This window comes from Hemibagrus wyckioides, linkage group LG19 (assembly GCF_019097595.1).
Source record: "Hemibagrus wyckioides isolate EC202008001 linkage group LG19, SWU_Hwy_1.0, whole genome shotgun sequence".
NCBI lineage: Eukaryota > Metazoa > Chordata > Actinopteri > Siluriformes > Bagridae > Hemibagrus > Hemibagrus wyckioides.
This window is the reverse complement of record NC_080728.1, coordinates 19,557,501-19,576,047: the sequence shown is the minus strand read 5'-3', so window position 1 is coordinate 19,576,047 and position 18,547 is coordinate 19,557,501. Positions and strand designations below refer to the sequence as shown.

Genomic DNA, 18,547 nt, shown 5'->3' with positions numbered 1-18,547 from the left:
GATCTCTATCACACACCAGCGCGCGCGCCTGCTCCACCATTGGCCGTTATAGCCCATGTTCACCGTCTCGAGGGCCATGCTCACAGCTCCAATCCGATTGGTCAGCTGGAGTAAAGAACGAGCGCTCCCATTGGTGCAGAGCTCTCACGCGCCGAAGAGCGCGCGCTAATATGATAATGAGCAGGCCAATGTGACATAATAAACCTGATTTAATAATATTAATGACAACAATAAAAAAAAAAAAAAGAAAGGTTAAAAAAAAAATAATATAATAAAATGTTAAAAAATATAATAACAATCATGATTTAAAAATAATAAAAATAATAATATAATAAAATGTTAAAAAATAATAATGATTAAAAAAATAATAAAATTATAAAAAAAATAATATAATACAATGTTAAATGATTTAAAAAAATAATATAATAACAATAATAATAATAATAATATAATAAAATGTTATAAAATATATAAATATATAAATATAAAATAAAATATAATAATAATAATGTGTAGTGTATGTAAAACAACAAATAAATAAGCCCATAGATAGAAAATAATATCAAATAATACAGATCTATATAAAAATTTAAATATAATGCTAATCTATAAATAAAATAAGTCAATCATATGACTACTACTAATATGTAAAAACATGAATTAAGCAAATGAAGACTCACAGTTAAGAGAAAAACAAGATAAATTTAATGGATTAATAATTTATGCCAATATAAAATGATATATATAAATAATAATAATTATAAATACTAAATAAATGCATTTACTTTCCATCAACTGTAATAGTTCTATGTGATTAAATGAAAATAAATAAATAAATGAATAGCAGTGAATGCTCAAAGTTATAACAAACTATCAGATTGAATGATGTATTTTATGAAAAAAAATAAAAATAATAAAGAATAAATATATAAAAAGCTACTTTCACATCAGGCACAAGTGGTTAAGGCTCTGGGCCGTTGACCGGAAGATCAGGGGTTCAAGCCCCAGCACCGCCAAGTTGCCACTGTTGGGCCCTTGAGCAAGGCCCTTAACCCTCTCTGCTCCAGGGGCGCCGTATCATGGCTGACCCTGCGCTCTGACCCCAACCTCCAAGGATGGGATATGCGAAGAAAGGATTTCACTGTGCTGTAATGTATATGTGACAAATAAAGGCTGTTTCTGTTTCTCTCTATCTATCTAAGCTAATTTGTAAATACATAAATATTGATAATATATCAATATTTCAACATAAAATAAATATAATAATTATTAATTAATATTATTTAATTATTTACTGTTTTAACATACATTACAAATCCAGCAAAACCGCTTTAAATAACGGCTCATCACACACCGTCACTTTTATCACTTCTCTTACATTGTGCTTCTGCACCAGAGCGGGGTCTGTTATCTCTCAGCTTTATCAGCTTTTTTTGCCCTTTTTAAGTTAAAACATGTCCCTCACACACACACTTCACCCCCAAACTCACATCTGTCCCACACACACCCTTCACCCCCAAACTCACACCTGCACCCCCCACTTGTTCCATGCACACACACCTGCCACCCCCCCACACACACTTGTCCCATTCTCACCACACTCCTGCCCCCCCACACCTGTCTCTCTCACACACACGTCTCCCAAACTCACACCTGTCCCCCACACACGTGAAATGAAGCACTGTGTACACACACACACACGTAAATGTAATCTCATTCACCTTTATTGATCACACATTACAGCTGCAAAGAAAAACATAGTTAAGAACTTAAGTTTTTTATTTTGTTAGTATTTTTTTCTTTCACTGTTACATTTCAAAACACACCCTGAAACTGACGGGTGGTTAATATAATACACCACGACACCACTGTGGATTACATGTGACGCAACACCTCTGGATCATCTTCACTGAGTGGATCCTGTTTTTTGTTTGTTTAAAAGCACATTCTGTTTACTTTCTGTGGAGAAAAAAAAAACAACAACAACAAAGAAAGAAAAGCTCGAGTAATGAAAGTAAAGTAGCGTTGGAGGAGCTGGACGGTGTCGAACAGCATCAGAGAGAGAGCAGGCAGCTGGGAGTCAGAAGGTCAGCACTCCCATCTCTACTACTGCCTCCTGGTGCGTGGTCAGGGTCGTGGTCAGGGTCGTGTAGCGTGACGCTGCTGCTGCGTTCCCTTGCACTCCCCGGCTGCAGCTCCACGCCCGGTGGTTGCTTCTCTTTTCGGATTATTTGTACAGGGTGATGGAGATTGAGGTGGCACAGCACTCTGCAGGGGATCTGATCTGGACCTGTCCTGGACCTCTCCTCTCCTTCTCTCTTCCTCTCTGCAGCTCCACACCTCAGGCCTTGATCTCAGCCGGAGGGCAGTAGAGAGCGTCCGAGTTCTCCGAAGAAAGCTCCTCTGTCGGACAAAGATTTTCATTTAGAGACGAACCAAAATACAGTATCGAGATTTACACATCAGGATAGAAGATCAAACACACCGCTGGGTTTAATAAAGAACTTTAACACTATTTTAAACAAAACATGAGCTGTTTTCAGTCAGATCAGAATTCTTTAAATATAAATAAATAGCACATCTACAATATCCTCATCTCCTAATATCACACAGCCTGTGCTGCCTTAAATCAACACACATGTCCCCCACACACGCCTGTCTCACACCCCTGTCCCCCACACACGCCTGTCTCACACCCCTGTCCCCCACTCACACACACACGCCTGTCTCACACCCCTGTCCCCCACACACACGCCTGTCTCACACCCCTGTCCCCCACTCACACACACACGCCTGTCTCACACCCCTGTCCCCCACTCTCACACACACGCCTGTCTCACACCCCTGTCCCCCACTCTCACACACACGCCTGTCTCACACCCCTGTCCCCCACTCACACACACACGCCTGTCACACTCCCCTGTCCCCCACACACACGCCTGTCTCACTCCCCTGTCCCCCACACACACGCCTGTCTCACACCCCTGACCGCCGCACACACGCCGGCCTCACACCCCTGTCCCCCACACACACGCCTGTCTCACACCCCTGGCCCCCACTCACGCACACACGCGTGTCTCACACCCCTGTCCCCCACTCACACACACATGTCTGTCTCACACCCCTCTCCCCCACACACCCGCCTCGCCCCCCCTCACACGCCCGCCTCTCACCCCTGTCCCCCACACACACACACTCGCCTGTCTCACACCCCTGTCCCCCACTCACACACACATGCCTGTCTCACACCCCTGTCCCCCACACACACGCCTACGCCTGTCTCACACCCCTGTCCCCCACACACACGCCTACGCCTGTCTCACACCCCTGTCCCCCACTCACACACACACGCCTGTCTCACACCCCTGTCCCCCACTCACGCACACACGCCTGTCTCACACCCCTGTCCCCCACTCACACACACACGCCTGTCTCACACCCCTGTCCCCCACCCACACACACACGCCTGTCTCACACCCCTGTCCCCCACACACACGCCTACGCCTGTCTCACACCCCTGTCGCGCACACACACGCCTACGCCTGTCTCACACCCCTGTCCCCCACACACACGCCTGTCTCACACCCCTGTCCCCCACACACACGCCTGTCTCACACCCCTGTCCCCCACACACACGCCTCTCTCACCCCCGTCCCCCACACACACGCCTGTCTCACACCCCTGTCCCCCACTCTCACACACACGCCTGTCTCACACCCCTGTCCCCCACTCTCACACACACGCCTGTCTCACACCCCTGTCCCCCACTCTCACACACACGCCTGTCTCACACCCCTGTCCCCCACTCTCACACACACGCCTGTCTCACACCCCTGTCCCCCACTCTCACACACACGCCTGTCTCACACCCCTGTCCCCCACTCTCACACACACGCCTGTCTCACACCCCTGTCCCCCACTCTCACACACACGCCTGTCTCACACCCCTGTCCCCCACGCACACGCCTGTCTCACACCCCTGTCCCCCACTCTCACACACACGCCTGTCTCACACCCCTGTCCCCCACGCACACGCCTGTCTCACACCCCTGTCCCCCACTCACACGCCTGTCTCACACCCCTGTCCCCCACTCACATGCCTGTCTCACACCCCTGACCCCCACTCACATGCCTGTCTCACACCCCTGTCCCCCACTCACATGCCTGTCTCACACCCCTGTCCCCCACTCACACACACACCCCTGTCCCCCACTCACACGCCTGTCTCACACCCCTCTCCCCCACTCCCACGCCCCTCTCACACCCCTGTCCCCCACTCACACGCCTGTCTCACACCCCTGTCCCCCACTCACACACACAAGCCTGTCCCCCTCTCACACACGCCTGTCTCACACCCCTGTCCCCCACTCTCACACACACGCCTGTCTCACACCCCTGTCCCCCACGCACACGCCTGTCTCACACCCCTGTCCCCCACTCTCACACACACGCCTGTCTCACACCCCTGTCCCCCACTCACACGCCTGTCTCACACCCCTGTCCCCCACTCACACGCCTGTCTCACACCCCTGTCCCCCACTCACATGCCTGTCTCACACCCCTGTCCCCCACTCACATGCCTGTCTCACACCCCTGTCCCCCACTCACATGCCTGTCTCACACCCCTGTCCCCCACTCACACACACACCCCTGTCCCCCACTCACACCCCTGTCTCACACCCCTGTCCCCCACTCACACGCCTGTCTCACACCCCTGTCCCCCACTCACACGCCTGTCTCACACCCCTGTCCCCCACTCACACACACACGCCTGTCTCACACCCCTGTCCCCCACTCTCACACACACGCCTGTCTCACACCCCTGTCCCTCACTCACACACACGCCTGTCTCACACCCCTGTCCCCCACTCACATGCCTGTCTCACACCCCTGTCCCCCACACACACGCCTGTCTCACACCCGTCCCCCACTCACACACACACGCCTGTCTCACACCCCTGTCCCCCACTCACACACACACGCCTGTCTCACCCCCCTGTCCCCCACTCACACACACAAGCCTGTCCCCCTCTCACACACGCCTGTCTCACACCCCTGTCCCCCATTCACACACACACGCCTGTCTCACACCCCTGTCCCTCACTCACACACACACACGCCTGTCTCACACCCCTGTCCCCCACTCACATGCCTGTCTCACACCCCTGTCCCCCACTCACATGCCTGTCTCACACCCCTGTCCCCCACTCACACACACCCCTGTCCCCCACTCACACACACACACGCCTGTCTCACACCCCTGTCCCCCACTCTCTCACACACACACGCCTGTCCCCTCACCCCACCCCGAGTCACCACTTATCACCTCCCCCACTAACACGGTTCTGGGAGGAAACCGGAGAGTCCTGAGGAACGGCATACAGATATTTTTTGGATTTTTTGAACCTTCACTTGCTGATGGATCTGAAATGTTGGCAAGATAGGGAAGTGCTAGCAACTTAGCTAGCCAGCATCTACAGCAGAAGCGCTACGCTAACACACGTGAACATGCTACTTAGGCCGTTTCTGCGGTTCAGAGATATTTCAGTCTTTTTTTAGACCAAGTGAAAGTGATGAACGTGGATCAGGTGATGCGTGTGGAGTGACGGTCACTCACCGGGCAGCACACACTTCCACAGTCCGTACGTTTTCCCCACGGCGGTCTGCCACAGGCGCAGCGTCCCGTCCTCAGAGCCGCTGGCGTACAGCTCTCCATCGGGACTGAAGCGCACGCAGTGTACAGGCCCGAAGTGACCCTTATACGACTCTGTGAGAGAGGAGAGAGAGAGATATTTATGACGAACAGAGTTGAGTTGAAGCTTTTCTAGCTGCAAATGGCGGGACAACTCCATATTAAACCCTACAGATTAAGAATCGGATGTCATAAAAATCCATGTGCATGTAAAGGTAGACGTTTCAAAAGTTTTGGCAACATAGTGCATATTTATTATATTATTTATTTCACGCAGAGTGGATGGCCATGTCAATTAGACGTCTCTGGGTCGGGTTTCAACTTCACCTGGAACGCAGCACAATGTCAGGGGTATTAGAGAGGATTTAAAAATAAATTAATAAATAAATAAAAATAATAAAAGAATTAAAAAAATCTCTTGGTTCCTGGTGATTTAAAAATATATATAAAATAAAAACAATAATAAAAGAATTTAACAAATCTCCTGGATCTCTAAACCCTGACTGGTGATTAAAAAATATATATATAAAATAATAATAATAGAATTTTTTTTAAAAATCTCCTGGCTCTATAAACCCTGAGTAGTGATTTAAAATAAATAAATAAATAAATAAAAAATCTCCTGGCTCTACAAACCCCGAATGGTGATTCAAGAAAATATTTAAAAAAATAAATTAATTAAAAAAATTCTATTAAAAAAAAAAAAAAGTTTCCTGGCTCTATAGACCTCGATTGGTGATAAAAAAAAAATATATAAAATAAAATAAAAAAAATAATAAAAGAATGAATTTTAAAAATCTCCTGGCTCTATAAACCCTGAATGGTTATTTAAAAAAAAAAACAAAAACAAAAAAACTCTCCTGTGACCCTTGATGTGAACATGCTACACAGAATGGAAATGTTCATTTATTTATTTTTTGGACAGGATGTTCAATGTAAACTCCTACCCATTTCCTCCTTGGTGGTGTAGTCGTACTTGTAGAGCTTGAAGTCGTCTCCTCCTGCCACAAAGAAATCTTTGTCAGGGTGCAGGGAGGCCGAGTGAATGGAGGCCGGAGCGTCCACTGTCTTGATCAGGTCCAGGCTGGAGACACAAGCAAACCATCGTGAATAATCTGTTATACAGGACAGAACTGAGCTCACAAACATGTTTACTACTAACCACACACTCTGATATTGGAAGGTAGAAAAATAAATTAATAAATAAATCCCTACTACATAACCTATAAGATCTATTAAGCTTATTTAAAGACTTTACTGCATTCTTTTTTCATTTGTTGCCTCTTAATATATTTATCATCTTTGTAGTAGCTTTAATTTATAAAAAAAAAAGAAAGAGATTTCTCTTTAGACACACGTCATGTTTTAATGAGATTAATCTGTGGTGTATTGCTTTAAGATGGCTCGCGTGCAATGATCTGAAGGAAGCGTAACGCAATCACACACACACACACACAGCCTCCGTCACGGCAACACCTGCTGTCTTTCATGCAAACTGGTGTTTAAGGAGCACCACACGCTCTACAGGACCATCTGCCCTGGAGCTTGGCTGCAGCGAGCGAGTTATTTACGTTTGAGCGTTGTAGAAGCCGATGGTCCTTCCGTAGGTGATGACCACGATCTCGCCGTCGGGGACGTACTCCATGCTGCCGACGGACGCCTCGAACGACAGAGTCTTCACCACCTCTCCTGTGTTTCTGTCCCAGAGACTGAACGAGAGACGATAAGAACAAACAAATATTGACTTTATTGCACGCCTTTATTGACTCTACACACACACACACACCATGCAGTGTAAATATCCAGAGATGAAATGTTACCGTATGGTTTTATCATCAGCGGCAGAGAGGATCTGCTGGTCGCTGTTACACCACAGAGCTTTCTTAATGGCTGCCGTGTGGCCCGAGATCTCTCGCGGCTCTGCACAAGATTCATTCATGATCATTCACACAGGACTTTCTGATGTAAACAAATATTATCAATGTGTTCACTAATCTCTCTCTCTCTCTTTGTACCTGCTTCAGGTTTGCTGAGGTCATAAATCCGCAGCATTTTATCATTTCCTCCGGTCAAAAGGCAGTTACTGTCCTGTTCGTAGACAAACAATAAAACACACACAGTCAGACTGACTATATGTACACCAATCTCTCTCACACACACACACACACACACACAGTCAGACTGATTATGTACACCAATCTCTCTCACTCACACACACAGTCAGACTGATTATATGTACACCAATCTCTCTCACTCACACACACACAGTCAGACTGATTATATGTACACCAATCTCTCTCACTCACACACACACAGTCAGACTGATTATATGTACACCAATCTCTCTCACTCACACACACACACACAGTCAGACTGATTATGTACACCAATCTCTCTCACTCACACACACACAGAGTCAGACTGACTATGTACACACAGATCAGCCCTAACACTGTGAGCAGTGACAGGTGAAGTGAACAACACTGATTATCTCTTTGTCATTGCACCTGTTAGTGGGTGGGATGTACACTGATCAGGCATAACATTATGACCACCTGCCTAATATTGTCTTGGCCCCCCTTTTGCTGCCAAAACAGCCCTGACCCGTCCTGCACTGTGTATTCTGACACCTTTCTATCAGAACCAGCATTAACTTCTTCAGCAAGTTGAGCAACAGTAGCTTGTCTGTTGGATCGGATCACACGGGCCAGCCTTCACTCCCCACGTGCATCAACGAGCCTTGAAGGCCCATGACCCTGTCGCCGGTTCACCACTGTTCCTTCCTTGGACCACTTTTGATAAACACTGACCACTGCAGACCGGGAACACCCCACAAGAGCTGCAGTTTTGGAGATGCTCTGATCCAGTGGTCTAGCCATCACAATTTGGCCCTTTGTCAAACTCAAAGCTCAAATCCTTACACTTGTCCATTTTTCCTGCTTCTAACATCAACTTTGAGGACAAAATGTTCACTTGCTGCCTAATATATCCCACCACTAACAGGTGCCATGATGAGATCATCAGTCTTATTCACGTCACCTCTCAGCGGTCATAATGTTATACCTGATCTGTGTATTAGGCAGCAAGTGAACATTTTGTCCTCAAAGTTGGTGTTAGAAGCAGGTAAAATGGACAAGCGTAAGGATTTGAGCGAGTTTGATGAAGGCATCTCCAAAACTGCGGCTCTTGTGGCTCTCCCGGTCTGCAGCGGTCACTATCAATCTAAAGTGTCCTTTAAGTCCTGTGAGTTGCGAGGTACCTACAGTACTTTAAAGGATCTGCGGCTAACATCTTGGTGCCAGATACAGGTACACAGCACACCTTCAGGGATCTAATGCCTCGACAAGTCAGGGCTGTTTTGGCAGCAAAAAGGCGGAGCAACACAATATAAGGCAGGTGGTCATAATGTTATGGCTGATCGGTGTACACATTAGACAGATAGATCACAGCCGAAAATAATCAAGTGCCATAATCTGAACTCTGACCCATGTAACACAATCTTCTGTCCTGAGCTCTCAAAATAAGGAACGCTGTTATTTACATTTTTAAAAAAATTTAGCGCTTGACGCCGTGGTGCGCAAAATAAACCAGCGCAGATGGACCTTCTGCAGCGTGATCTGAATGCCTGAGTTAGGAAAACACTGTGGTGAAAAAGTGACAGCTTCATCCGTCATACCTGGCCAGGTGAGCCGCAGGTGTGTCACTCCATCACTAACATGTAGAGCGCTAATGTCCTGCTTTTTATTTGTTAATGAACACATCAGAGTGGCATTAGAGTGACCTGTGTGTGTGTTCTGTGGATTAAGGTGTTGATTAATTATCTGTAACAGCAGTTCATTTTTATGATGATGATTATTACTATACTAATATATATGTTACATACTGCTGTGGCGTAAGAGGAATAAAACACTTTTCCTGCGGTAAGCAAAATTCCTCTGGCACTTTTCCATAAACAAATAAAAATAAAGCGAGTGTATTTTTTCGGCTCTGGAGTCTTCTGACCTGCGTGAAGTTCACCGATTTGACGATGTGCTTGTGCGCCAGGGTGAGGACCTCGTCTCCCGTGACTGCGTCCCACACCTTTCTGCAAAAACAAACAAACAAAACAACACCTCTGGTGAAGAACCTGGAACTAGAATAAACCATGAGCTTTACTTCCTGTTAGTTCTGTTTAGAAACCTGGGTATGAACAGATCCGTGTCATCAGATTCGCGTCACACAACTCCACCTGACTGTATATGACTGAAGGAGATTGTTCAGAATTACACACTTTTGTGTTTATAATCATTTATAATCACACTCTCCGGTGTCACCCAAACGAGGATGACGTTCCCTTTTGAGTCTGGTTCCTCTCAAGGTTTCTTCCTCATACCATCTAAGGGAGTTTTCCCTCGCCACAGTCGACTCAGGCTTCTCACTAGGGATGATTTTATCTTAAGACAAATCCTTATTGCTGTTGTTTTTACTCTGACTGTTCATTTCATGTCCCTGCACTCGGTGCTTTTATCCCTGTCCCTTTTATGGCGTTTTGTGGGCGTCTCTACATGCAAATGAGCCGTTTTGGACTTCACAGATGATCAATATATGCCCGCGAGTTTGAAAGAAAGCCAGTGTTTCTGCTGAAATGTTTGCATATCCAGTGGAACATTTTGAAGAAGTTTGTCTTATTTAAAAACAGTTATATTTATAGAGCTTGAATCTATAGATGTCTGTGAGAGAGGAGACTCTTTTCCCATCATGTAGTGTTTACAGGATGCATCGGGAGCTGTGTAGTGAGCGTGAGGTGAAATAATCAGGATGTTTCATCTACACACCCATGAATTTATCCTCACATCATTTCTACATTCCTGTTTTACCCACAATGCCTTTCTGATCGACAGTGATGCAGTGGGATTTGTTTTGCTTCATTTCTAACTAGAAAGAGTGATGCGGCGGAGCTTCAATCTGTCTCGCTGGCTGCACTGCTTCCTATGACGTCTCTTCCTCTATTTCTGTTCAGAATATCGAATGGAGTCTAGATAACATTGACCCCCCCCCCCTCCCCTTTTATACATCATAGATAAAAAAACACTTTTTCCTTACGCAGAGAAATCGGCAGCCGCAGTCGCCGCCTTCGTGGCTTCTTTATTTAAGGTGGCGCCCCAAACAGCACCTTTGTGACCCAAGAACGTCCCGATCCAGTCCCCTGTGTCTCCCTGGCGCAGCATCGGTTTACCATCTGCACGTGAGGAGAGAAGAGAGAAGGAGTTGCGTCATGCTCGAGAGTCTGATTTGCATAAATTTGCATACAGGTGTCGCGGTCATAAGGACGTCGCCTAAAATAACCTCAGGGTGAGGAATGAGGACGGAGTGGAGACGGTTCTGGACTCGTGGAACAGAAAAACTAACATAATGAGTATTTGGTTTCTCCATCGATGATATTCTGTAGCTATCTACATAGGCGAGCATGTCGTCCTCATATCAGTGGATTTTCACTGACCGTTGTAGTCGTAGTTATAGATGTAGCAGCCCTTTAGTTAGCTTTTGCACACTGACCAAACCAAGAGGGTCATCAGCTATCGGAATTCCATGATAGGAAAAAAAAATGGCCTTTTACGACGTGTGATTTTTGTGTCACTGAGCGGCGTCTCTAAAGCATCGGCCGAAGAACGAAGAGATTTTTCCTTTTGAAAGCATTTTCTGTTCATTTTTCAGCTCGTGTTTTTTAAACGTGTGAAACTAACTAACTAACTTCAAAAAGAAGATCTGAAGATCCTCTGACAACAGATCTGCGACTCTATGACCACGACTCATGTGGATACATCATCGCCTCACGTAAACACACACACACTACGTCGGCGCTGCCGTGTGTCTGTCGTCCTCTTAGAGGTAGATTTAGATTTTCACCAGGATTTCATCACACTGACCTACGAGGGTCGTCGGTCACCTTAGGTCACGATAGCAAGAACCCGAGTCACGGATTTCAACTCAGGACACTTCTGCTACAATCAGAAATAACGTACAGGGTTCTTCGTCCACTCAAGCTCAAGTCTGATCTGAACATACAGTATGTAAACATATCACATGAATAAGGAGGAGGAGGAAGATGAGGAGGAGGAAGATGAGGACCCACCTTTACAAGCACTGATGAGAAAATAGCCATAAGGAGTGATTCCGCTGAAGGCCAGATCCACGACAGGCCTGGTGTGACCGGAGCACGTGAGAGGAGTCTGTCTCATCGCCATGTCTCTAAAGTAAACCTGGGGATACAGACCGGAAGTGACGGGAAGAAACAGAACATTACGTTAGCTAGCTAAACACAGGTCCACAGATCCAGCGCCTGGTCTCGATATTAAACATTATTGCTTTTAAAATCATACACATGTCAGTTACGTCTGTATTAAAACATTCACACTGGAATCTGTGCTGTTGTTGTTTTAGGGGGCAAAAAAATATCCCACAAACCCACGCTAAGCTAGGCTAAGCTAACTAGCCGCGTCAGCTGAACCCCCAGGCTAGTCACACACAGCGAGGCAGCTAGCTTAGCATTAGAGCACCTGTGCACGCAGACAGCAAAGGAAACAGCACGCTAATGGGGTGTTTCTCTCTCTCTCTCCAGGCAGGACAGACCACTAAAAGGGTGACGCGGAGAGGTTAAGCGAAGAGCCGCGCTCTCCCAGTGCAAAGTGCCGTGCCACCGGCTGCAGCGACACCGGAACAACGCTGATCTCTCTTTTTCCACGGGAAAAAGCGCTAATGCTAACGCTAAGGCTAATATCCGCGACGTCACTAGAGGGCGTCACGGGGCTAATTTGCATATTCATGAGCGTCGTGAATATTTCCATATCACGAAGTTATATTCTTTATGAAGATTTTTTTTCATAATATACATTATATCTTATTTCTTAGGAGAGTATATAATCTACACTCAAAAACATTTACATATTTATGTAAAACAAATTTTTAAGAAAGATTTACTAAAAACTAGGACGGATTTGGGCAGGCGGGACCAACCATTCTGATCAGTGATTGGCCAAAGAGGTAACATTGATGATCGTTGATTGGCTGTTTCGAACAATAGTGCTCAGTGATTGGTCGTTGGGGATTTGGAGCGCTGATGCGAGTGAAGCTAATCTCTCGGTTCGCACAACGTCTGCTCAGAATGGTGCCGGATTTGTGTTTAGTTTCTTTTGATTTTCTTAAATAACGTCACAAAATTCACAAAAAGTCTTAAAAACTCCCAAATTTCTAGTCAGTTGAAAGCCTCGAGTCGCGCCACCAACAGGTTGATAAAGAGTAATAATTGGCTTGATTCCAAAACCGCCGCGTATTTCCTCGTCATAAAATGATGTCCGGGTTGAAACATAAGACTGTAACAACAGTACCTCTTTTCAGAGTCTCTTTAAATACAACACCTTTATAATGCATTTATTCATATATTTATTTATATAAGGAGTGTCTTGAAAAAAAAAAAGTACTAAGAAAAGGGTAACAAGCTATTAAGAAAACTGTAACATCCGGTATTTACAAAATATTCATTTGTGTCTATAATGCAGTAGTTACATAACAACAACAACAGTTCAGAATCTTATTTTGTATAATGTGAAGTCAGGGATTATATTCATAAACTATTATGAGGAACGACGTCCATAAGTCACAGGAAGGATATACATAGCATTTATTTGTTTATTCTTTCTGTCCTGATATTTCTTTTTTTCTGTCTTACTTTATCTCTCTCTCTCTTCCCCTTCTCTCACTCTCTTTCACTCTCGCTCTCCCCCTTCTCTCTCTCTCTCTGTCTCTCTCTCTCTCACACACACCCACACACACACACACACAGAAGAGTATACACATTCCTTCATCATCAGTAAGCACTTGATCCCGCTCAGGGTGATACTGTGGCCGTGGAGTCTGTCCCGGGAACACTGGGATAAAGTGTGCACACACACCTGGAACTGGACACCTAGAGAGAACAGTCACAGATGTAATCCTTATTTTCTGTAACAGGAAATGCAAATGCATGCTCTTTATTTACACAAGGCCACTCCTGCCCGAGAGGATGAGTATCGAGCTTCGCGAGTCTCGGCATGACTCCGTATCGTATCGACAGATCAGCGGATCAGTGAGAGATGTTTAACATGACTTTACTTCGCTTTGAAAGATCTGACGTAGAGGGGATGAGTCAGGGTGGACCCAGCATGCACTGCGCGCTCTTCCTCCTGAGGGGCGGGGTAAGAGAAGAGGAGAAGGCGTAGCCAGGGCTGCTTTAAAGCTTCTTCTAACCCGCATTAAATTCCGCTCTCATTCCGGGACGCAGCGCATCTACGAGAGAAACCTGCTGCAGCAGCGCTTAACGACTTCTTCTTCTAAACCTCACAAGTGACTTCTTATTTTTTATTTTTCCTCATTCCTAACCCATGGCGAACTACATCCATGTCCCTGACGGTGCGCCTGTCGTGCCCAAACTGGACGTGACCGTGGACGAGCACGACTGCAGACCAGGGGCGCTGCAGCTCATCAAGGCGCTCAGACCCCAGTGGAAGCCGACGGAGGTCAAAATGAAGGTAACGCACTGCGCGTGCACAGGTTCATCGCACGCATCGTATACGCCTTATATCACCTGAATAGCGCGTGCTAATAAACAACCCCACCACCACCACCACCATGATTAGTTCGCTCAGCGCACAGGATATAAATCACCGGGCGCAACTGCGTCACTGCGCGAGACGGGATTTCCGACTTTCATTACAATTTCAGGATCATTCGTGTTTCTGGATAGTTTGTATCTGCGCTTGTAAGCAAGCTCGAGGACGCAGTTTGAGTGCTGATTGGAGGGATGTGTGTGGGTGGTGGTGCTGGGGGGTGGGGGTGGTGGTGGGTTGAGCGCGAGAGGGCGGTTAGTCTTCTTGCCTTCACGTGTCATCAGAAGAAGAAAAAAAATCGTCTTTTAAATTTCCGACCTCTCATTCAGAGCGTTTCTGCACAACTATAGATCACTTAAAATCGATCGAACGATCCCTTGATTCACACGCGCAGTTTTTAAAGCGACCTGAAGGGGATTTCCAATCATATCATGAGGATCATATAAATTTGGTGCTGAGGTTGCGCGTGCGACTTCCACCAAAAACGAAGAAACGAATAAATCAATATAAAACAAAGCGTCACATTTCACTGCACGTGCACAGGATTCTATTCTAAATCAATAACTGCTGATCGATTACTGATCAGGACTTCAGACACGGTCTCACTGCAGTGTGGAGTCTGTCAGGGGTGAAGACAGATATTAAACGAGAGAGTTTACAGGAAGTTTTGTTGTGGAGAGTTTTCACCACAGTGCTGGATCAGCTGACTGGATTAATGAAGGTGCTGATCACTGATTGGTTGTTGGGGATAATGATGATCACTGATTGGTTGTTGGCAATAACAGTGCTCCAATGGGAGTAACAGTGCTCTGTGATTGGTCAGTGGGGGTCGTTGGGAGTTGGTGTTACACCCTGGAGGTTTGAAGGTGAATTGAACCTGCTCTCTTACCTCACTCACGCTGTCATGTGACCTGGAGCGCTGACCCGAGTCGAGTCTCTAATATCAAAACGCTGATAGATTCCTCTCTATTTGTCAGTTGTCACTATACTGACTTTGGAGATAGTAAACAGATCTAGAGATAAAGTTTGTGGGATTGTTTTTAATTATGTAGCACAGGGGCTTATTCATAAAGGGTGGGTGTGTGATCAAGTCGTGGCCACACCCGGTTCTTCTTGTTTGATCGGTTAATCGGTAAAGTGCATTTCAGTAAACTCAGGTGTGGCTTCTGTTTGGTTGGAATGAAACCATGCAGCCACACCAGCTCTTTCCTGGAGAAGATTGGCACCAAAATGAACAAACCCGGTGCTGATCCACTGACAGGACACACACACGTGCTCCATGTTACATATAAAGATTATAAATTACAGCTAGATGTCAGAGTCACGTCTAATTTTATCCACTTCATGTCGGGGACTCAGAAGAGGAGACGCGTGTCGAGTCGTAGCTGTAAACTCCATGTGCATGACCCAGGCTGGAATAACTGCTCCGAAAGTCTACACTGCTTAACTCGAGATCATCTCCGGAGAATCTCTCCGGTACGTTCTGGCTGCTTAAAGCTGAAAAGTGTCCCAGAGTGCCGGTGTCTTATCTGTGTTTACATCAGATCTGCATTCATCTGCTCCGAGACTTTTCTAGAACAATCGCTCTGACGGAAGTGCGGCTACGAATTTTTAGGAAAAAATAGTAATAGAATGTTAAATATTAAAAATACGATATCGTTTCTATAGCAACAGTTCCTTCACAAGGACGCAAGACCTTCTCTTTGATGCGGCAAAGTTTTCTGTAAACATGAAGAGTGTTTATGTAAACAATGATGGAAGGAGTCTCTAGTAACAATCAGAGGTGAAGCTGGAGAGAGAGCAAGAGAGAGAAAGAGAGAGAGAGAGAAAAGCAGAGAGAGAGAGACAGAAAGAGAGAGAGAACAGCAGAGAGAGAGAGAGAGAGACAGAAGGAGAGAGAGAAAAGCAGAGAGAGAGAGAAAAAAAGCAGAGAGAGAGAGAGACAGAAAGAGAGAGAGAAAAGCAGAGAAAGAGAGAAGCAGAGAGAGAGAGATTCAGAAAGAGAGATAAAAAAGCAGAGATAGATATATATATATAGAGAGAGAGAAGCAGAGAGAGAGAGAGAGATTCAGAAAGAGAGAGAAAAAAGCAGACAGGGAGAGAGTGAGAGAGAGAGAAGCAGAGAGAGAGAGAGAGAGAGAAGAAGGAATGAGGGTTTCTAGCTGCTATAGCATAAGCGAGAACAGGAACTGTTAAATGTTCCTTTTTAATGAAGAGTAAATGTGACGCGTGAGCTAGTAACAGCTAAAAATCATTCAGAACTGCTAACAGGTTGTGGTGTAAAAGCAATAAATCACGTCACGTTTCCACTTCCATGTCAGCGATTACACAACAGTTTAAAATGTAAACAGTGTGAACGGTGAAGTCTGGTCTGATGAGCCATCGTCGTTTAGATATTTTTGTCTGGACCTAAAATATGCAGCTAAAATTTCTCTCCTGGAGCTGAAAAAAAGTCTATAAATATTCCAGCTGTAAAAGAGCGACACCGTGTCTGGATCTGGATCTGGATTTAATCCTGAAAGTGGGTGTGGTCTAAACCGGAAAAACCGGAAAACACTAGAAATAAACCCTCAAGCATTGAGTTCTTCATCTTTATTGCTACATATTGCTTCGTTATTATTACCACCTTCATAACAAACACTTACAATAAACTAAGAACACGTTCGTAAACGTGTTATAATCCTTGCCTGCTAAGTCGAGGGACTAGCTCTCGTATGAGGAAAAGAAACGCTTTCTTCACTGTTGCAACATCAGAGACATCTACGATCTTTACAACATTTTTGAAGCATTAAGGATTGTTCAGACGTTCCTCAGGGAAGCGGTAAAGGTTTTATACAAAGCCTGTGTTTCAACAGGATTTAATTTTTTTTTTACTTTTAAGAAAAGCAGCTTTAATGTAGAAATCCACACAAAAATATATTTGACATAATTAATATTTAATATTTTTTTTACATATATATTTATTAAAGTGTCTTATTTGTTGAAAAAAATAAATAAATCAGAGAATAAAAATAAAATAAAATAAAGTAATAATAAGTTAATAAATAATAAATTAAAAAACAAAACAATATAGAGCCATTAAAATGATAGGAAAAGAACCCCAAAAATTAAAGAAAAATAAAACAGTAATTTTTTAGAATCATTAAAAAAATGATTTTATTATTACTAAACAATTATTATATTATTATTAATAATAAATAACTTATTATTTTGTTTTTAATTAATAAATGCACAAAAGACACAATATTTTGAATAATTTAAAGAATTAAATTTGTTATAAGAACAGGTTATAAATATAAAAATATTAATTAGATATTAATTAGAAATAGTTGATATTAGTATTTTTGTGTGTTTCCTTCGTTCCTGTCAGAGTCACATGACCACAGCCGAGTGCTACTTCTCGTTTTTTTGGTTTATTGTGGTGATAAGCCGGAGTTCTAGCACACAAATAACTCCCAGTTACGCTACTCTACTCTCTGAGAGTTTATAGCTAGCTTTATTACGCATTATGAATCGATAACGCATTACAACACCCCTATAGAGCCTTATAAGAAGTGTTGATTATCGCTCTTACGTCATCGTCTTGTCAAGAATTTTTTTAACGAGAACTGAAAAACTAGCATTACATTTGTTATAGGTGACATACTGCGTTATAAACACTGCTAGGTGACATTACTGCGTTATGAACACTGCTAGGTGACATTTCCGCGTTAGAAACACTGCTAAGTGACATTACCGTGTTATGAACACTGCTAGGTGACATTTCTGCATTATAAACACTGCTAAGTGACATTACCGCGTTATGAACACTGCTAGGTAACATTTCCGCTTTATAAACACTGCTAGGTGACATTACCACATTATGAACACTGCTAGGTGACATACAGTGTTATAAACACTGCTAGGTGACATTACTATGTTATAAACACTGCTAGGTGACATATGGTGTTTTAAACACTGCTAGGTGACATACAGTGTTATAATCACTGCTAGGTGACATAGGGTGTAATAAACACTGCTTCTAACACATTGTTACGAAATGTGGAAATATGAAACTTGGAATTCTCTGTCGTAAATGATTATGAATAGCATTTAATGGAATGTATTAACCGTCATAAGAAGGCATTATAACAGGTTATGAACGTATTCATAGGTCAATATACATATGAGCTTCATAAAGTGTTAGTGTTGTGTGTGTTGTGTGTGTAGAGTGACGGGGGAAAAGTAACAGCAG

The 18,547-nt window shown here is 44.4% G+C and overlaps 2 protein-coding genes across 3 annotated transcripts in view; one reads left to right on the top strand and one right to left on the bottom strand.

Moving 5' to 3' along the window:
* Window positions 1–1,702: 1,702 nt before the first annotated feature.
* strap (serine/threonine kinase receptor associated protein) lies at window positions 1,703–12,455 on the bottom strand. The gene is made up of 10 exons (XM_058417475.1): window positions 12,229–12,455; window positions 11,805–11,931; window positions 10,775–10,910; window positions 9,695–9,776; window positions 7,708–7,780; window positions 7,513–7,612; window positions 7,264–7,401; window positions 6,640–6,776; window positions 5,618–5,767; window positions 1,703–2,403 (listed from the first exon to the last, which is right to left on the bottom strand). The coding sequence occupies exons 2-10, from the start codon at window positions 11,914–11,916 to the stop codon at window positions 2,342–2,344; spliced, it is 990 nt and encodes a 329-aa protein (XP_058273458.1). The 5' UTR covers window positions 11,917–11,931; window positions 12,229–12,455; the 3' UTR covers window positions 1,703–2,341.
* Window positions 12,456–13,584: 1,129 nt separating this feature from the next.
* etnk1 (ethanolamine kinase 1) overlaps window positions 13,585–18,547 on the top strand; it is a 34,938-nt gene continuing 29,975 nt past the window's right edge. Inside the window, exon 1 of one of the 2 annotated variants that reach the window (XR_009207403.1) lies at window positions 13,585–14,235. Coding sequence is in view for 1 of the 2 variants with exons in the window: in XM_058417474.1 (XP_058273457.1) it covers window positions 14,089–14,235 (147 nt within the window). In the remaining variant the exon portion in view is untranslated. The remainder of the gene's footprint in view (window positions 14,236–18,547) is intronic. The other variant, XM_058417474.1, reaches the window with a different exon arrangement.